The sequence below is a fragment of the Aspergillus brunneoviolaceus genome (genome assembly GCF_003184695.1).
Source record: "Aspergillus brunneoviolaceus CBS 621.78 unplaced genomic scaffold BO95scaffold_22, whole genome shotgun sequence".
Classification (NCBI taxonomy): Eukaryota; Fungi; Ascomycota; class Eurotiomycetes; order Eurotiales; family Aspergillaceae; genus Aspergillus; species Aspergillus brunneoviolaceus.
This window is the reverse complement of record NW_020290752.1, coordinates 215,194-234,722: the sequence shown is the minus strand read 5'-3', so window position 1 is coordinate 234,722 and position 19,529 is coordinate 215,194. Positions and strand designations below refer to the sequence as shown.

Sequence of the window (19,529 nt, the reverse complement as noted above, 5' to 3'; positions counted from 1 at the left end):
CAGAGAGTGTCAGTCCTCTCTCAAGATTCAGACGGGTGAATTAGCTGGCAGATATTGAGGACAAGTCTGGATCTTCGACCTGCAGAGCATGCATCTCAATGCACGAACTCCTGTTCGCTGGATGGATTGATTGATGGATGCTGGATGAATGAGCTCTCGAAGGATCTTCTCCCAGCAGTGAGCAGTGAGTCCCCTTGCATAAGCGCACACACTGTCTTATTCAATCAGTCAATTCAAAAGTCATAAGCTGCTGGGTTATATCAAAGATATATTTAGTTTGGCCGTGCAAGTTAATCCGAAACACCGGTCGAGGCCATCACATGTTCGTTTGGTTCTGTTCGTATTGGGGAAGGGAAGGCAAACGAATTATTACTGTAGAGTCAAACCTAAGGCACACGACCAAATCAAATCCACCCGCCGGCTCGACCCCATTATTGCATCACCTTCTCTCGCTTTCACTCTCGCCCTCGTCCTTTTTCTTCATCTTCTCCCCCATCCCCGCTCGACTCAAGCTCTTCTTATTCTAATCTCTCTAATCCTCTTCTCTCTGTGTTCAGCTGCAGTCTCGTCTGCTCGCCCATTTCAACCGCCGCAGCTACCTTCAGCTCAGCTCAAACTTCTCTCAATTTTCCCCTGACAATCCACCCTTTTCCTTATCTTTCCAGCTTTCCGAACCCACACAACTTTCGTCATGGCTGCTGACGTGAGTTATCCCAACGTGAACGGCCATGGTAAGGTACGTATCCGAGTCTTCTGGTCAGTCGCATGGAGGGAAGAGCGTTCTCAAGCTAATGTTTCGCCTGATCTTCAGTCCCACACATTTCGCATCTCACCGAGAGTTCGAAATCGAGTTACACAAGCTAACCACTGATCCCTCCGTCTAGGTACTATTACCAATGGTAAGCGCCAATTCTTATTTCCGGCCTCTTCCCTGGGGGAAGAAGAATTTGCTGCCATACCTCAATTGCAATCAAGCTGACAGTCAGTCTCATAGGACCTCTGGCCGACAACATCAAATCCGAGGCGACCCGCACCAGTCAAGAGCTGCGCGAGCTGCGCAACGCAGCAGTGACTCCCTCCACCACCGCCGCGACCGGCCAGCCCCTAACATGTATGTACACTCACACTTATGCCACGCCGCTCGTCGCTAATTCCACAAAGACTACCACTCCCTGCTGTACAGCCTTTTGAGCGTGAGTGACTGCGAATCCATCCCACACAGACCAGCCCTAACAGATATTCCATACCAGTGGGAACAACCCCGAGCCACCGCCGTCTCCTTCATCAGCGTTGTAGCTTTCATCTTTGCCGCCCGATACCTTCCGCTCCTCCGATGGTTCTTCAAATTTATCTATGTGGTTCTGGGCTGTGAGTGGCACCTGCACAACAAATATTTCGACGGAGGACTAATACATTCAATAGTCACCGCTCTCGCCGAGCTGGGTGGTCAACTCGCCCTGAAGCAGAGCGTCGTCGCATCTTTCCGCCCTCGCAAATACTACACCGTTCCCAAGGAGACGGTCGAAGCCGTGTTGGAGGATCTTGAGCAGCTCGTCGATTTCGTCCTGATCGAGTTCCAGCGCGTTCTGTTCGCCGAGAACCTTGTTCACACCATTGCTGTATGTCAATGCTACACCTGTGACACATGGCGCATCGCTAACCGGCCACCAGGCTTTCCTCGCCGCTTTCTCCGCCTACTGGTTGATCAAGTTCCTTCCCTTCTGGGGTCTCTCCCTCATCACCGTCACCATTGCTTACTTGGGTCCTTTGGTCTACATCAACAACCGCGAGGTCATCGATGCCCAGATCGAGCACCTCCAGGAGATGGTCAACAGCCAGGCCCACCAGCTGAAGGACATCGCCGAGGAGCGCACCGCTCACGCGACAGGCATCGTCAAGCAGTACGTCGAGGACTACAGCGCCAAGGCCCAGGGATTCGTGCACCGCCGCTCTGCTTCGCGCTCCGTGACCCCCGAGGTGGCCAAGGTTGCCAGCAGCCCCGTCATCAAGAAGGAACCCGAGGCCGAGCCCGAGATCAAGATCCCCGACTTCCCTGAAGCCCCGAAGGCTGAGCCCGTGGCCCCCGCCGCTCCCGTCGCGCCCTTGGTGGAGTCAATTGAGCAGCCTGCCGTTGAGGCTGAGGAGAAGGAGCCTCTTCTGGCTTAGAGAGTGTCTTGATTCGGGGTGTGCACAGGTGGTTGGCTGCCTCCGAGGGTTGTGGTAGTTCTGACTAAGGGTATTGAGGAGTCGACTGTGATGGCATGCACAGCCGACTGAGGCTGGGTAGTATGTATGCGGTGGTGTGGTGTGTGTGTACGATGGCAAAACGAGACCCCATTGGCCGTGGTGGCTAACGGGACGTTTTTCCCTTGTACTTTTCTTTCTACTTTTTTTTCGTTTCATTTTTCTCTTGCTCGCAGGCCGACTGTGAAGTATATCTTCTGTTTGGGTTCATACTTATATTTTATGCGTCGTATGGCAATTTCTTATCTTCTGGGAAAATCAGACTGGTGTAGGACAGCAGTCATCCTCGTGAGTGCAGTAGTCTTTATGAACGATGCCTATGTAGACAACGGAGACAACCGGACCACGACCCAAGTAAGATCAGCAATCCAAGCACCGAGAATCCCCACACAAAAACAGAAAACACGGGACCCCCATCGCGGAGAATCCATCCCCCGAGCTGCGGGTGCAGGTGACAGCGCCTTCCGTTGATGGAGGACGGTGTAACCCCAGCGTATCCTTGTCCGAAAGCCGATGGGCGAGCACGTACTCGATCGAAAGAGAATACGCACGCACAGCTTAAGCAGCGGGGAGGGATACTCGGGGATCATGGGTGCTATAACCACCGCGCTAGAAGGATGCCTCCGCGAGCGGCAAAATAGTTCGCCTACACCAGAAGGTAGAAGAAATGAAAAAAAGGATTGCATCATCCGTGAATCGAACACGGGCCTCATCGATGGCAACGATGAATTCTACCACTAGACCAATGATGCTGGTTGATGTAAGTCTCCTCCAAGTTTTCTTATATACACCCGCTTATAACGCAAGATTTGTTCGTCGATTGCGCGTCACTTTCTGTTTGTTATTGGATAGCGTTGGGGAAGTGGGAGCTTGAGGGTTTCTGGTTCTTGATGTATATTCTTCCGCGAAGTGTAGTTTTTGATATGCGCTGGGGTGGTTTCGGGGTTTGTGTTTCGGATCATCGTTGAATGGTGAGGTGGATATATAAAGTATCTACTCCGTACCTTCTTGGGGGTTGAGCGATGTTTGAGCTGTGTTGATGGAAAGTCCAGGCTGACATTGGTTGGTATCCATCCCAATACGACGACTCCTGGTGATTATAGATGGTGGTTGATGTATTCCCAACTCACACCATCAGCACCGACACAGCATGCACGAATTCCCCAAATCTACAGGCTAAAGCGCATACGAGCATGGCTCTACTTGCAGAAGATGCGATACATATCTATCTACTCATATAATGCTGTAAGTCTATATTGTACATACAGAATGAATTCCAACCGTGTAGATACGTCCACAATCACCACAGAAACCACTCAGAGGAAAAGGGGGTGACTCCCCCTTACTCAGCCTCCGGCTCGACATCACTGACACCATCAAAGCCCTCATCCATGGCGTCGGGGTTCAAGTTGGCCGCATCCGGTGCAGCGCCGTCGCGGTGCTTGTCCTTATCGTGGGAGACGGTGCGCCAGCCTTGCGGGGCGGATGAGTCTTTCAGGTATTCGGACATGGGGAACTAGAGGAATGTGTTAGACGGGGGATGGTCATTGCTGGCTTCAGGGAGGGGAAGAAAAGAGGGGGGGGGGGCTGTTGCAACATACATAGTGATCGTTCTTCTTCATGGTCACCACCCAGGGGACGTTGTCGAAGGTCACCGCCCGGAGACGGAAGTATGTGTTGTCGGGGATCTTGCGGACCTCTTCGACGAAGCGGTCGAGGTTCGGGGTCGGAGTGCCGTTGACGGCGGTGATGAAGTTCGTGGGCGAGAGGCCGTATTGGTAGGAGGGGGAACCGCGGCTCTGTTGTCAAGGTGTATTGTTAGTGATGGGATGGAAATTGATAGTGAAAGAAGGAATAACGTACCCTAGCACTGACGTAGACCTCGCTGTGGAGCTTGGAGATCTGCTGACGAACGGCGTGATGGGGCTTCTGGAGGACAGCACCGCAGAAGACCACGGCGCGGTCGGTTTCCAAGTCCTCCGTCGGCACCGTGGGGACTTGGATGCGCATCTCCTGGCCGTTTCGCACGATGAGCGCCTCCAGGGATTCCTTCTCGTACATGATGTCCAGCTCCGAGACACGGGTGATCAGCTGCCCGTCCAGGGTGAGGATGATGTCGCCTTCCTCAAAGCTGTCTACGGCCTCGGAGGCGAAGCCTGGAGGCGGACAGTCGACCTTGCGGACCATGAACAGTTGATGCCGGGCGGGGTTCGCCTGAGTCACTTTCTCGATCCACTCCTCGGACACGCCCATGATGCGGGCCTGGCTCATCTGCACCACGTAGCTCTCCATATTCAGGATCCGCAGCGTGGGCATCTCGCCTTGCTGCACCTTGGACAGGACAGGCAGAAGAGACGGCGTCGCGAAGCCCAGATGGTACTCGACGTCCTTGTGCGAGTTCCCCGTCCGTTCGCCGAGGTAGTTCAGCCAGAGGGCGTGCACCGTGCCATCCTCGCCGACCAGTACACCATTGGAGCACTGTCCGCTAAGGCCAGTGTCTACCGTGATGGCGTCCAGGTTGATCGCACGGTAGCGCGGGGCCGAGGCATTGGCCGGAATTGACACGGTGGTAATATCGGTGACGGCGGTCTTGGCCACCACGATGCGGAAGTTCTGGTTGAATCCGACGAAGATAGTGTCCTGACCCTGCTTGATGTACTCAGTGCTGAGCTTGGCGCTCTGCACCGGAGCCTGGACCAAGCTGGGGTCGTACTGAATGATGCTGTAATTCTGGAGAGGATGCAAGAACACCACCTTGGCGGTGACAATGATCGAGTCGGCCACGGTGACGTTGATGTCGCAGAGGTCGTACGGAACAATGGCACGCGAAACCACGACCAGTCCCTTCTCGGCGTCAACGACCAGACCGAATCCCGTCTTCTTGGCTTGAGGATAGCCGTCCAGCTTAAGAGGCATCGTGCACGACACGCGCACGAAGCTGCGCACAATGGCGGCGGCAGCAGGTTGACTCACCCCATCAAGCTGGATGAAATCGGCTTTCCTCGGCACAGGAGGCAGGGCGGGGACGGGGTCCGCGAGATCAGAGAAATCCCAGAGTCCAGTGGTATCATTGCGCACCGCCAACCGCATCTTCGGGTGCCAGTGTCGATCGATATAGACAATGCTGGTACCGCGCGTGTGGAGATCACGGATGTGGCGATACGAGATGACCACCCGCGAGCGATCAGGAATCGTCTTCATCACCTCCACAAACTCATCCAGTGTCCGCGTTGGCCGCTTATCCACGGAGTCAATCAACCATCCCGACAAGGTGTTCTCCAGCTTGAAAGACCCGGCGGCCTCGCAGACATAGACGCCGCGGGTAGCGATGGCATACAGACGTGCCTGTTGGTAGGACAAATTATGGAACGTGCCTCCCGCCACTGTCACGAAGCGGTCGGGCGTGATGGCATGCAGGTCGCCAACCTGGCACTCCACCTCCACATCTTGACCGCCTCTTTGTACCAGCAGACGCACCGTCTGCCCAACGCTCGAGTCTAGGATATCGTCCAGCCGAATGAACTGAGTGAGCAGCTCCCCGTTGACCTTCAGAAGCACGTCTCCCTCTTCCAGCTTTCCATCCGCCGGGCCCTCCGGCAGGATGATCTCTGCCACCAGCATGCTGGTCTCCGTGGGAGCTGCCTTCCGCACGGTGGCCTCCCACTCAGGTGTCAGGCCTAAGCGACGACACTCGTCGAATGGCTTGAGAATCCATTGTGTCTGAATGGTTCCTCGCGTGACCGGCTGACCGTGACGGATGCATTCCAGCGCACGCAGCGGCCGGTCCAGCGGGAGGAAGTAATCCGTAGCTGCGCCATCTGCGCGACCGCCAGCCTGCAAAGCAATTGCATGGCCATCGATGTTCACGACAGGACTGCCGGAACTGCCACCACTCGCTGCCGCAGCGGCCTGAATGTAATTGGTATTGAAATCGCTGTATCCCTCGCCGTATTCCGGAGCATTTCGATCCAATCGACTGATGACACCAGACAGAATACTAAGCTTTTCTCCTGCATCATTACCCACGACACGAATCTCCGATCCGACCTTGGCCGCATCCGGTTGTAGTTTCAATTCCTTCAAGTTCATATATCGAATCGCTTTCGGGTCGAACTGTAAGATTCCGAAATCGTGAACAGGATCTCGGTAAATCGGGCGAACATCACACTGATCTGGTTAGGGCTGCATAGAAAATTGGAGATAAAGCGCCTGCGCTTGGGTTGATAGGGCTACGCCAACTCACTTCTTCATGGTTGTCGAAAATACAGTAACCCCAGAAAGGTCCGGGACACACCACGTGTCGATTCGTCAAGATATAACCCCGCTCCGCGTCGACCACGAAACCAGTCGCCTGACTGCTCATCGACAGTTCCGTGTCAAAGGAGCACGTCTGACAGAAGTGGATCGACACAACGCTTTTCACGACCTCCTCAATGGTGGCCTGCCACTCAGGCGAGTCGGCCTGTGCAGCTCCCAGGGGCAACACCCGACCAGCATCCTCTTCCTCCTCCACATCGTAGACGGTTCCATTCGCGGGGGTGGAGTCGCCAGGCGTTAATGTGCTGGTTTCGGGACGGAGATGCTTTGCGGGCCGCTCGGCGGGCGCGGCGATCGAGCTGCGCTTGCGCTTGGCGCCTGCGTCACCATTCATATCCATCTGTAACGTATGACTCTGACGACCACGGGGTCTGAGAGATAAAGCCGCGAGCGAAGTGATGGAGCGAGGGGAAATAGCGCTGGAATTGTTGATGTTCCTCGGGGCTATATCACTTGACCACAGACCGGAGCTGTGACGGGGAAATCGCCGCGATTTTAGGCAGCGATGAGGATAAGGTAGTATGTGGCGCGAGGAGGAAGGGGTTCGAGGCGATATAAAGGTAGGCAAATGGCTATAAATTGAAGGTGAGGTGAGGTGGTGCCACGGTATATCAGAAGAACAGGAAGTAGTCGGCGAATGTAGCGGCGGCGGCGGCGCGGCGGGAGACGAAGAGGTAGCGGCAGCTACAGTAAAGAGAGCGATGGTAGTTTTGGGTGTGTGGCTAGTAGCGACAGACAGTAAGCTCCTTCTGTAGAGTCGGAGCGAGACGCAAGACATTCACAAGGTCCTCGAGCGACAAAGACCGTTGCAGGAAATGAGAAATGGAGGAGGGGGGAAAAGCTGAAAGAATGACGAACTGCAGGGCGGAGAACTGACTTGAGGCAGAAAAGCTCATGTGGGCGGTCAGAGGAAGGCTGTCGACTGATTGGCCATCCACCCTCCACCGCCCGTGGAGCTGCAGCAACAGAGTCTGATGACCAGATCAGGTGGATTAGCGCTGGGAGAAACCTGACAGGGTCAACGCGTATGCATATATTCAGAATAGTAATTGTAGTGGTGGCAGTGGAACCTATCTACATCTCTATCAATGCGTGGCTATAGTACACTTGAAGGCTGCCTCCCTTCCCTACTATGTCTTCTCTACCTCAAACCCGGGCATCTGGTGGCAATCACTGCAGTCCTCCACCCAGTTCTAGCTATCATTGTGCCTGATCCAAGATTCTAATTGCTTGCCCGACTTCATGAAGTTCACCATGTTGTCTGGGACAATCAATCCGCGGAGACGCGTTCTCCTACAGGGAGAGCTCATATCATCCCTTGTTTGGTGTCGAATTGGCGCTGGTCGACGAAGTCCGGTCCAGAGATCATAGTGTGATGTTCGCAGTCAGCACTAGTTCAAACTAGTACCCTATGTATCGCAATTCATGTCGATACTAGCTTCCACTACGTGACAGAAGGGACAGGGAAGCTTCCAATCCGTTGTAGAAGTCTTAGTCTTCAATGAAAACTTTTGTTCAAGGGCGACACTTGCGCCCGTCGCCAAGGTGCCCTCGGTCATCTGCAGGGTCTAGTTGCTCTGCCTATCCAAGGGTGGGTTTTCAGACGACTGTCTCGGTAGCGGGGGAAGGGCTGGGTCGCCCGTTTCCTTGTAGGGCCTGGGGACTAGGCTGAGGTGTTCCCATGCTACCTTGTGTCGAACGAGGACATAATTCACTGAGTCGGTTGTAGAGATCGGCCATTGAGGGCATATGTGGTGGAGGTGTCATGATGGCAGGGCCACCAGGAGCAACACCACCAGACTTCTTAGCTCGGTCGGCCACGGTTGCCAAATAACCCAGGTTGGCTTGCAATCGTCGCATACATTCGACATACTCCGGGCTTGGGCGCTGGTTAGATTTGTCGGGAGTCTGCTCCGAGGTCGGAGACGAGTTGGACTCTTGAGAGCCCTGCGGAGTAGGCGCAATCCCAGCCTTGCCGGCTGCCTGAAGATTTATGACTTCCTGCAGCAGCATCGAATTGATATCCAGAAGAACTGTCACCCGGGCCTTCTCTCGAGCAGCCGCGGCAGGCGACTGGGGGGCAGAAGGAGACGAATTTGGCACTGGGTTGGGTTGCGGGGTCGGTCTCGGTTGCTGCGCTGAAATCATGTTGGTCGAGGGAATTGAGGCCATGTTGGAAGGAAATGATTGTGCAGCAGTGCCAGAAACCGCAGCAGCTGAGGTCGCCTGGGGAGGAAGAAATTGGCTCATCGAAGTCGGGACAGGTGGCTGGGCAAATGGCGCCGCGAAGTTGGCGTGGGGTCCTGCAAGTCCATCCCGTTGATTAGCGGCTTGTCCCTGCAGCCGACATTGTGTCTAACTTGAGACACTTGGGCTAGCAGCCCAGTGTAGCTCCATGAGCGACAACAGCTAAAAGGCAACTAGGGTGACAAGAGGTGACACGATAGTGGAGATCCGCCCAACCATTGGTCCTGTAACGTAGCGAGAACGCAACCAGACCAGGTCAGATGCGGTAGAGTCGCTATTGGAAATGATGTCCAATGCGACGAAGCATTTGTTGATCTAAGGAGGCCCAGTGGGTGGGGAAGCAATAAGGGGAGAGGGGAGGCGGGAGAGGAGGGATAACGGGGGTACAAAAGAGGTCACAGGAAGTATTGAAGTATCGAGGATGGGCAAATCAGATAAGAATGGCATTAGGAGAGTACCACTCCCCATGACAATGTGGTGATGACAACGTACCTTGTGATTGCTGGGGAAAGCCAGTCGGCATCATTGCTCCACCGGGGCCGGCCTGCATAGGCACGGAATTGAAAGAATGCGGTAAGTGTTGCTGAGGAGTCATATGAGAGGGAGGTGTAGACTTAGGCTGGGGAAATGAGGGCATGGCATTTGGATAGTAAGGGAACTGTTGAGGACTTTGAGTCGTGACAGGAAAAGCCGCGGTCTGCTGCATCGCAGCTGGGAAGCCGGAAGAATTATTCGAGTCCATGGCTGATGAATGATGTGAGAGAAAACTGCTGGACGGGGAGTCCCAAGCTTCCGTTCCCCTCTCTTTCTCTCTCTTTTTGGTTTGTTTATTCTTTTTTATTCTGGGCGAGAAATCGAACAATTTTTTTTTGTTTTTTTGTTTTTTTTTTAAAAAGAAATAAACCTTCGTCGGAACACGTCCGTAGAAAGTCAGTGTCAGAGTTGGGAGCAGTTCTCTGACTCGCGGGAATCCAGGGATGGACGGAAATGCGACACTAAGCCCGGGTCCCTAACGCCTTAGTGGCCTGTGAACGGTGGCTTTAATTGCCTATGGGGTTTTCTGGAACAATCCACGGAATCGAGACTGAGGGGAAATTAGGAGCAAATAAAAATGCAAGAAAATCACCAAGGTCAATTTAAGATTAGAGGAGAGACGATGGGAAAGGAGGGGGCGTTTGATTGGGTCGATGGAGGGGACACGACAGAGAGGCAGACCGACTGAAAGGGGAGGGAGGAGAGGAGGATCGAGGGGGTGGAGGAGGAGACCAGGGGAGCGAAAAAAAGGCGACCACTGGGGGTGTAGGTGGGCGAGAGGAGCAAGCTGACAGCTTAAGCCCAAAGGGAATAAATGCGGTATGCAGGAAAAAGAATAGATAATAGCAATAGTCGGGGTAGAAGAATGACAGACAGACAGACAGTCAGTCAGTCAGTCATGGATCGAAGGGCAGTGCGAACAGTGGAAGAGGGAAAAGGGTCAGGACTCGGGAAGAGATTTGCTGGCCGGATTCAGACTGATCAGCCTGCGAACGATTGGATGATAACACATGGCTTACCATTCGTCCGGGCGGGCCGGCTGGTGGGGTTCCAAGAGTGAGTGGTGGGAAAATCCACACCCAGTGGCAGCACAGGTCGCCTAGGTACTATCTTCTTAGTTAGTCACTCGGTTAGTTGTTGACAAATTTCATAAATGGATAATCGATCGAGTTATGTGAGTAGAGTACGATACTTAGTTTAGGTATAATGTCGTTTAGTGGTCGGTTGATACACGACTCGGGACAACCTGGGACAACCTGTAGCTGACATCTTCATAATTGGTGGCTGTATTATTAGCGTAACATACACAGTTACAGGCATATCGGCTATGTAAGAGGGATACGGAGTAATTTTTGTACCAAACAACCGTGTGCACCTAAGGCACCCAATGGGTGGTTTGCCTTCTGCCTCGTTCGGAAGGCACAGGCACAGTCCATGGTCGAGTCACTGCTCTTGACTGTGTAATTGAAAGCTCCAGCCTTCATCTCTCCCTCTCCCTCACCTCTCTCCTCTCCACTATCTACTGCTCTCAAAGTGCACATTATCTTTTGACCCGCAGGGTGAGCCCGCCAATCGAGGGCGAAGCACGCATGCCACCTTTATTGCTTCAAATATACGGACACTACGAAGAACTCGAGGCCAAGTACGGACAATGGACAGTTCCAGCCATCCACCTTGTGAAGACGGAGGCGGGAAAAACTCCCCAACTATCGATCTTTCGCGATAGTGTATGTCTGTACAGCGTACAGTAAACTCACTGTACTTTTGAGATCAGCATCCCGCGGCTGATCGTCCTCGCAGATCGGGTAGCCTTCCAGAAGCCCCGGTATTAGGGTCATCGAAGGTTTCCGATGAAACTGATCTCAGACCCTGCCATTCTCAGAACCAGCCTCGGCTCCTCTCCTCCGTACCAGGGTGGGTGGCCACTGACATCTGTCATACCGATGGAGCCAGTCAGCCCCACACAAATTGATCCCTCACTCGCACTAGCCCTCTCAGGTCGATGACCCGTGCTCAATTGTACATGTACGTCGTTTCCAGACTTGGGGTCTACCAGCGGTCGAACCACCTACCTACCGGTGGCGTGGTCGGTGTGTCTACTTTCATAGAGAATTGAACTTGCAAGGTAATGGGAAGAAACCACTAAGCTATTTCTAACATGATTTTCTCAATGCTATCAGGACCTACCTAAGTGAAGCTGCTTACTAGACGAATTGCTTCAGTTCTCACTAGGAAAATGTGCCGAGCCGGTATGATGCTACCACGATTACCGTTGCATACACCATTAGACATGCTCCGAATGCGAAACACGATGCATCAAAGCCACCAGTGCACTGTAGGGTAGTGGTCGGACTGTTGATTCTCTATCTATCAATAATCCATAATAATCTATCCTCGGTGATACAATAGTCTCGAGGGCAACCACGAAGGACGGCTGAGACCCGTAACTCGATTGATGTCTTCGCCTCAACGAAAGTGTTGTTATTAATAAATCGTGCTAACCGTCCATGGATGGCGATGGAGCGTGTAATAGTCCAGTCGCTACGTCCGGGAGGCTTCCGACGTGCATGATTACTGAGCGCCCAGCCAGAATGACAGGTCATCTAATCATATGCAATACGCGACCCGCTGCAGTCCACTTAGCAGACTCGTCAGAGGTCTTACCCAAAAAAACCCGAATTTGTTCATACTTGGACCCAACGGAGAGGGCCGCCCCCGTCAACGATCATGGCGTTTCCGAACGCCCGGTAGCTGGTAGTATGGCCATGTCTTTGTTTCTCGCACACCAATCGTGGAGCGACCAATGGTGCCATTATACAGAGTAGTCCTGTCGCCTTGGGAGATTACAGGGGTCGTCTGAGCACACTGTACCCCGTACTAAGCCAGATCTTGATCCTCCAAGCGAATTCGAGCTTTGTGATTCTTCGCGAATCGGAACTTCGGCCGGTGACCAGTCATAACCTTGTTTTCAAATATAACAGGTGACGCCGACGGCGAGCTGGAAGAATGCGTGGCCAATAACCTCGGAAACTCGCAAGCATGTTCAATGCCAGCACTATGTGCAGTACTCCGTAAACAACTCCACGCCCATCGTGGACTCCAATTTCATCCTTGGATGTTGCCTCTACGCACCATTGTCGGACATTTGACCGACATGTACAGTACTTACCCAGTGCGTCAGACGAATCAGGCTCCCAATAATCCGCTTCGGGAAATTCGCCATCCATCCACGATGACCACCAAGTCGCGCAATGTGGCAATAAACGATTGGAGTCTAGACCTCTCTACTTGAAGCGATGTCTATTGACAAATTGACGTCTATCATGTGCATAGCATAGGTGACAACCAGCATAGGCGAAATGCCAATAACTCTTTGGGATAATGCTCATGACGAGACATGACAGGAAGGACCGACTACGGATAGAGAACGATAGCTTTCAAATGAGCACTTAGGCTATCGCAATTTTTTTCCGCACGCAACTTCACTCTCTATAGTTCGTTGTGCTACCGATCCATTGTGATTAGCTCTGGTGCCGTCCTATGAGTGTTTTGGTGGGTCACTTCCAGCCGGGGCGGATCCACACATCTAACTTTCGACTGATCGATTTGTCCCAGAATGATCATCAGCATTCTGCATGGCTGATGCTTCGCTGTGAGATAGCTAGGGACCACGTAAGTACGTTGAACGGTCATTCAGTCAGCACTTGGCTCTATCCTGTGACTACTTGGGCACCTCGATACGACGTAATATTCGACGGTGTCAAGAAGCCAGTTTCTCGCGTTGTTCATCCTGGGTTGTCACCCATTGCACTGATTCGCGTCTACAGGCCCATTCGTGTTGTTTCTCGGACGAAGCTAACGGTACGATCAGTGCCTGACACCCGATGCACGAAGCAAGGAGGGGAGGGTTAGCGGAATTAGATCATTCGCTAGAGAGGCAATTGAAGTGATGGGCGAAAATTGATTACCGGGATTGGGCAGTGTACCTTGTGAGGACCATTCTCCACCCGAACTACTCCGTTCTATCACTCCGACTCGAGGCAGTCTCAATCTACGAAATACCGTCGATAGACTTACTACCAGCGCTTGAGGGACCGCTACTCTCTAGTCGTCCATTATTTGCACCGTATGCAAAATGGAGCTTGAAGTGCCGGTGAGTGAAGGATCGACAATGGCAAAGACCTTGTGAAAACGAATCAATTGCATCTACGGGGTAGCGGCCATCGGCTCGTTCCCCAGGAACTGTCAGCTATACGGGATCCTTACCTATTCAGGGAAGACTCGAGCGGTACTTTTTACGCTCTCCAATAGTTATACCTTAGGGGAACAACGCAGAAAGGCATTAGTGTTCACGCCTGAATGCAAGAGAGCGGATGGGTCCCCATCCGCTGCTGTGCCACATAGGGCCACGCATTAGTGACACGGCTTGGATGCATCCGTTGGTCTAGCTTCTATAGCACTGATTTTCTCTTATGGATAATCTCGTTATGGTGCTTCTTGGGGAAGAAAAGGTCATTAGGGCTAATGGTGATGCAGTGGGTGCATCATCCACCCGGAGGCGACCTAGGGACAGCTGATACTTGGATTGAGGGCGATCCTGTAAGCTTGATACAGACTGTGGATCTATTGATCGCCCCGTTCATTCGATTTGCCTCAAATCGGTCACAGACCGTCTCCGATGCATGTTTAAAATGCCTTCTCTCGTGCCCTGTCTCTGACTCGTCGTGAGTACTTCTATGTGCCTTGCACCTTTCTTACCTGCTGTGTCAGAGCGAGCTTCTGAAGGTCTTATTGTCTAAATAATTGGTCAGCTTGACTTGTCACCATCCCCTCGACTGTTTCACAGCCATGGTACTGATTCACCTGGGTGGCGATTCGCAACATAAGCTAACTGCACCAGGCTCATACTCCGGTATCAATGGATGCGCCGTTAGACGGGCTGGCCTGTCTGCACTTTGCTTTGATCTATATCGATGACAGCGGTAAATTGCGCTTCGAAGCATCACCTTCGATTGCGGATAGCTGCCATTCAATCTTGTCGCCAAACGTGACCGAGAGCTTTCTACGAGCCGTGGCCTTGTCTGGGAAGGACGAGTCGAACAAACTTCTAGGTAAACTCTGCGCTGCCGTACAGTGACTTCAAGATGCACTGACACCGGCAGTAGAAGGGTCAAGAGGTCGAAGCCCGTTGTCGCCTGAGTCACCTAACAGCAAGTCGATGTATGGCAACACCATGTCCTAGCCGATGATGGAAGCTAACAGATTTCAGGTTCAGCAACACCTCAGAGCCTCCCTCAAACAAGCGAAAACGAGTGTCGCATGAGTGTCTCGTACCGATGAGTATCACTTGCCACCAAAAAACCATGCTCCCTATTCGCAATGCTAGCATCCTCCGGCGATACTATGAGAAGGCCTTCGAAGGCCTACAGCAGATCAACTGTCGCATCCTTGCCAAGGCATACATCAAGCTTGTTGAGCCGCGGAAGCAGGTCAACTATCCGTACAACGGACGCAAGATCATTTCTGGCACATCTCAACAGTTTGATCCCGAGCTCACCAAGCCAGCCTGGTGGCCAGCGGGCGTTACCCACAGAGAGCCTGATCACCTTCTCAAGAACGGTAAGAGGACTATTCAACGGATTCACGAGAAGAAGCACGCTAAGTGATGGACAGAGCGAGTCAAACTCCTGGTGCATATCCTGTGCGAGTTGCGCGAAAGCCACGCTATCTGCATCGAGAAACTCAAAGAAGCGGATCAATCTGTGCGTCGACAAATTCAACCCGTCGAACGGTTAGCTATACTGGATGAGATCTACCATGTCCGCGGAGAGCAAGAACGGTACCTGGAAGGCAGAATAGGTATGTTCCTCTGGCACGCCGACCGGATCAGATATTGACAAGGCTCCAGACGGGCCCATGGTTGTGTGTGTATCGCGCGTCCACCTTCCCGAGCAGCTCGCGGATAGCCAGGCGATGGGCTCCCCGACCAGCTCATCCATGAAGGACAGCGTGAATCCGGTGTACCGGAAAGAGATCCCCGACCTGGAATCGCACACCTCCGTCTTCGACTCCTGCAGCAGCTCCGCGGTCACCCCGAAGAGCAGCGCCGGGACTATTTCCACCAAACCCCTCGAGCCCTGCAAAGGCCCAACCATCCAGGTCTCGTGGGACAGCAGCGCCCCAACTTCTTCATACGCACCTATCGGCGGCAGCAGCGCCTCCCGACGGTCACGCGAGGGCGAAAGCACAGCCGGCTACTCCCTTGACCTGACCAGCAGCTCCATGTACCACCACGAGCCATCGACCCTCGAAACCACCTCGCTCCCTCTCCGATACTACCCTCACAGCCAAGCGCAGCAGACGCTGCCTGTGATCGGACTCTCAAACACCGATCTCGGAGGCTGCCCGAACCCGTATTATTTCAATTATTGAACCCCAAAAACATCAACGTCAAGCGCTAACGCATTTCTTTTGTTGTGTGCCATCAAACGCGTGGAACAGAATTTCCCAAAAAAGCCTGGGTCTCGCTCCCACCGGGTGGTTGAGAGGGGTCGCTTCACTAACTTTAGTTTCTAATATTGAATGAATTTCATCATATAGAGCGGGGGAAAGGGAGGGGGAGGAAAGCAGAACGGGCATTTTCATTTGTACTTACCTCTTTCTTTTGTTTTTTTTTTTCTTTTTCTCTTTCTCTCTTTTGGGTTATGTTGTGCATTTCGGGTCGTAACGGCATAGAAAATCGCTAGAGGACCGGTTGTATAGAATTTCGATGGGACCCAAAAGGGTTTTGGTGGGGGTATCGGGAGAGTTAGGCACTGTACATATAGAACTATACTTTAATAATCAAGAGACCAAGAGAGATTTTCATGAATGAAGACCCCGAGCCTGGATCTACATACTTCTGTCAGAGGGGAGACATGGAGAGATGGAAGGGGGGGGGGGGGGGGGAGCAAGAAAAAGAAAGATTCAAAATTGGGACGCCCCGACGCATTGCTTATATCTATGACAGCGGTGCTTACTTATACAAGGACAAAAGAGGGGAGACAAGTAAGTCAATCTTGCAGGACGGGGCGACGCAAGCACGAACTGTTCCCATTTAAAGCAAGGGGTAAATACAAACGTCAACCGGTTTTCTGGGGAGGCAAACTTGTTTTTTTCTGTGTGTCTTGCGTTTGCTATGTCTGTGCTTGGGCGGAGGAGTTGGATGTGTTATATTGTTCGGAGGGTTTGGATGAACGGGTTTCCGGCCGGTGGGGGGGGGGGGGGGGGGAGGTGCATTGGGTGCGTTGGATTTCGGGGGAGAGGGACAATGAGAATTTTGGGACTGGTTCAAATCCCGAAGGAAGAGAGATAGGTCTGATGAGGGGTTGGGGGTTTTGGGAGGTGTGTCGGGGGGGGCAGACAGAGAAAGAAAGTGTATATGTGTATGTGTGTATGTGTGTGTGTGTGTGTGTGTGTGTGCTCTAGGAGTTCAGGAGGTTGACTTGACTTATGCGGCTGGTCAGGACCTTCGTGGGGGTTTATCGTACTGTGTAGCATTCGCATGCCATGAAGTAGGTAGGTACTAGGCTGCTACGTGATCGCTTTCTGACTCGGTGGTTCGGGTGTACAGTTCGATTAAGAAGAACTATGGGTTACTACGGAATATAACTTCAACGAATCCTGCAAATGCCCCCTCTACCTTTGTTTACAGATTCCGCCTCGGTAGAGGTCGCCCTCTTCACGTGCTCCACAGATTGCGACTCCGTATATCCACTCTGACCGCAAGGCATGATGGACCGTCAGCCGACGAAGGGGCCTGGGATCTAACATGGCGTAGATGACGTTTCGACATGGTTCCTGACGGGGGGCGCATCGCCGACCTTGATCAATACACAATGCGATGCGGCGTGAAGACGGCCATTTTCGTGATGGATAAGGACAAGGGCCAATGGGGAAAGGGGATAAACGTGACACTTACAGGCCCCAAATCCTCGATCAAGGCAAATCCCCCCTCCTGCGCTCTTTCCCTTGCATACCGGGCATACATCCGATCCTCCTCCGCCTGGGCCACGCTCCAGGCTGGACGGCCCGTGCGCATGAATAGGTAGATCATGCCCAGGGCCCAGGCGTCGAGGGCTTTGGGGGTGTTTTCGTTGATATTGGTGTTGTTGTTGGGGACGCGGTATAGCTCTGGCGCATAGTATGGACTGCTGCGCGCTGCGTGGGGAGACGAGGGGGAGAATGCCCGGACTTTGATTCGCACGGTTCCTGCTCCGGTGAGGAGGATGTCCTGCGGGTTGAGAGTCAAGCTCGTCCATGGAGGTCCAATGTGAGTTTGGTCGAGGTGAGATTGGAGGTTGGGGTGGTTGTGGAGATACGCGACGCCTCGAAGGAGTTGCTTGAAGAAGCAGTTTGCTTCTGCAGGAGCGAGCTGCGTTGTTGATGCGATCAGTTCATGGAGAGTACCCCCTGTACAGTAGGGGGTGATCAGGTGGTGATTGCCGGCATCGTCGATGATTGCGGGCAGGAATGGGAGGAGGATGTTGGGGTGATTGATGGTGTTGCTGTTTAGTACATTGTTCTTGAACAATTGAGTAGAGGGAGGGGGCTGAGAGGATGAGGGGATGATCTTGACGGCGTAGATTCTGGGTTGGCTGTTGGCTGGAAAGCGTGGACAGAGTCGGTAAAGGTAGGTGGTGCTGTTGACGCTATGGCTAAGGGTGGTAAGGTAACGGCCGTATCTGGAGATGCTCGAGCGGGACAAATGTGGGGGTGTCTGTTCACAGAACAAGTAGGGGGATATTGAGGTCGGAAGTGTGTGCTGGTGCATGCTGGGATGTGGTGGCTGTGGGGTGTATGAGGGGGTCTGGGATGGTGTATACGGCGGTGGCGGCTCACTGCACAGGGGCTGGTGCGGAAATTGATAGGGTGCTAGTAGAGTCATCCTGTCTGATGATGAGTAAATCAAAGATGATTATTCTGCAAAATCAGCCTAGATGAAGGGGAGGGAGTGCTCTTGAGAAGAGCAACTCTGCGGAATGCCAGAGGCAAGGGGGCTCCTTATTAACTGTCATCATGATTTGCGTCGGGTAATTGACGCAGCACCGAGTCGGTGACAGCCTGAGATCTGGAGCTAAGCATTGCTGGTGCCTGGATTGCACGTGGGATTAAACCAAATGTCTGATACAACATTGGCGTGAGCTGACACGGAAGCTTGAAGGTGTTGATGTTAAACATGAAGTTGTCGCTGTACGAGGGATTTTCCCCGGCCCAGTGTGGAAGGATCAGTCCCGCTGCGGTATTTATCCTCAACCTACCACTTCATGCGTCCACTCGGGTCAATCTGACCAGTGCACTTCGTCGCAAAACTCGGAATGACAGTAGGATGGATTTCTCTGAGGATGGGGTTCGCCAGGTCTTTGCTGCTTGCTCTATCCTGAACCTGGTCGGGCCTATCATGATTTGATACAAAGGCGAATGATGGCGCTAGGAGAAACTACAAGTTTATTAGAAGCATAGCACTGTAAATCGTCTACACAAGGTAAGGGTGTGGGTTGGCGAGGCGACGAGTTAACGTCATTGTCATTGAAAGATAATTGGGCTATCTGTATAAGTGATCAAAACCACCCGGTTGTTATCTTCTTTCGTGTTCACTTGGACTGATAAGCGTACCAGTAATCCGATAGCCTCAATTGTGGGAGCATGAAGGAGCACATGCGGTTGCATGACCAGTGATAGGTGTTCATTCCCCAGGAATGACTGCAAATTCATGCCGGGCAAAAGGGCAGGGTCGTTCTGGGACTGGGTTGGATTGGGTTGAGCTGGAACGACCCTATTGTTTGGAGTGTCGCTCATCGTACTCTTGTCTGATCGATGGTCAGCGCGGGGTATAGCCTGGGAGAAGTGATATAGCAAAAACTAGAGTCGACGAGGTGACTCACTTGTAAGTCCTTTTACCTTCCGTAGCCGATGCACCTTGAATATGACGGTGTAACCTCGAGAGAGGGTAAAAGCTTGCTAGCAGTTGGGCCAACTTGGGGTTCCTCAGCACAGTTAATACCACCGATGATCAAGTTCTCGGTTCATCTAATGCATCTGCTGATCCTTTTCGGTGCTCTCTTTAGTCCTCACAGCAAAAGGGTGAGCAATGCTATCAGTAAGATAGCTACATAAATAATTTGACTCAAGCATAGGCATGTTATGCA

General features: G+C 52.7%; 6 protein-coding genes and 1 non-coding gene across 7 annotated transcripts; 2 read left to right on the top strand and 5 right to left on the bottom strand.

Annotated features, from left to right (window-relative positions):
* Window positions 1–691: 691 nt before the first annotated feature.
* Window positions 692–2,166, top strand: BO95DRAFT_430522 (uncharacterized protein; the record flags this gene model as incomplete). The annotated part of the gene is made up of 6 exons (XM_025584962.1): window positions 692–736; window positions 885–899; window positions 976–1,111; window positions 1,237–1,368; window positions 1,423–1,619; window positions 1,672–2,166. The coding sequence occupies 6 exons, from the start codon at window positions 692–694 to the stop codon at window positions 2,164–2,166; spliced, it is 1,020 nt and encodes a 339-aa protein (XP_025443752.1).
* Window positions 2,167–2,925: 759 nt separating this feature from the next.
* Window positions 2,926–2,996, bottom strand: BO95DRAFT_t110. Its single transcript has one exon. It is a non-coding gene; the product is annotated as a tRNA-Gly (tRNA).
* A 590-nt stretch (window positions 2,997–3,586) lies between these two features.
* Window positions 3,587–6,901, bottom strand: BO95DRAFT_359496 (putative nuclear serine protease HtrA2/Nma111; the record flags this gene model as incomplete). The annotated part of the gene is made up of 4 exons (XM_025582447.1): window positions 3,587–3,760; window positions 3,846–4,043; window positions 4,108–6,411; window positions 6,488–6,901. The coding sequence occupies 4 exons, from the start codon at window positions 6,899–6,901 to the stop codon at window positions 3,587–3,589; spliced, it is 3,090 nt and encodes a 1,029-aa protein (XP_025443751.1).
* Window positions 6,902–7,911: 1,010 nt separating this feature from the next.
* Window positions 7,912–9,853, bottom strand: BO95DRAFT_86817 (uncharacterized protein). The gene is made up of 2 exons (XM_025592291.1): window positions 9,301–9,853; window positions 7,912–8,864 (listed from the first exon to the last, which is right to left on the bottom strand). Exons 1-2 carry the CDS (start codon window positions 9,548–9,550, stop codon window positions 8,161–8,163), a joined length of 954 nt encoding a protein of 317 aa, XP_025443750.1. The 5' UTR covers window positions 9,551–9,853; the 3' UTR covers window positions 7,912–8,160.
* A 2,378-nt stretch (window positions 9,854–12,231) lies between these two features.
* BO95DRAFT_86769 (uncharacterized protein) lies at window positions 12,232–12,725 on the bottom strand. The gene has a single exon (XM_025592290.1). It carries the CDS (start codon window positions 12,567–12,569, stop codon window positions 12,297–12,299), a length of 273 nt encoding a protein of 90 aa, XP_025443749.1. The 5' UTR covers window positions 12,570–12,725; the 3' UTR covers window positions 12,232–12,296.
* A 1,535-nt stretch (window positions 12,726–14,260) lies between these two features.
* Window positions 14,261–15,774, top strand: BO95DRAFT_451988 (DUF2841 domain-containing protein; the record flags this gene model as incomplete). The annotated part of the gene is made up of 5 exons (XM_025588119.1): window positions 14,261–14,453; window positions 14,508–14,577; window positions 14,612–14,961; window positions 15,016–15,201; window positions 15,233–15,774. The coding sequence occupies 5 exons, from the start codon at window positions 14,261–14,263 to the stop codon at window positions 15,772–15,774; spliced, it is 1,341 nt and encodes a 446-aa protein (XP_025443748.1).
* A 1,169-nt stretch (window positions 15,775–16,943) lies between these two features.
* Window positions 16,944–18,559, bottom strand: BO95DRAFT_441362 (kinase-like protein). Its single transcript, XM_025586163.1, has one exon. The coding sequence runs from the start codon at window positions 18,266–18,268 to the stop codon at window positions 17,210–17,212; it is 1,059 nt and encodes a 352-aa protein (XP_025443747.1). The 5' UTR covers window positions 18,269–18,559; the 3' UTR covers window positions 16,944–17,209.
* Between the last annotated feature and the right edge of the window lie 970 nt (window positions 18,560–19,529).

Excerpts from the sequence above, each read along its gene's own strand:
- BO95DRAFT_441362 (XM_025586163.1), bottom strand. The coding sequence starts at position 18,268 with ATGACTCTACTAGCACCCTATCAATTTCCGCACCAGCCCCTGTGCAGT.
- BO95DRAFT_86769 (XM_025592290.1), bottom strand. The coding sequence starts at position 12,569 with ATGGATGGCGAATTTCCCGAAGCGGATTATTGGGAGCCTGATTCGTCT.
- BO95DRAFT_86817 (XM_025592291.1), bottom strand. The coding sequence starts at position 9,550 with ATGGACTCGAATAATTCTTCCGGCTTCCCAGCTGCGATGCAGCAGACC. Across the intron at positions 8,865-9,300 it reads CTTTCCCCAGCAATCACAAG|GACCCCACGCCAACTTCGCG; the intron begins GTACGTTGTCAT and ends ATGGACTTGCAG.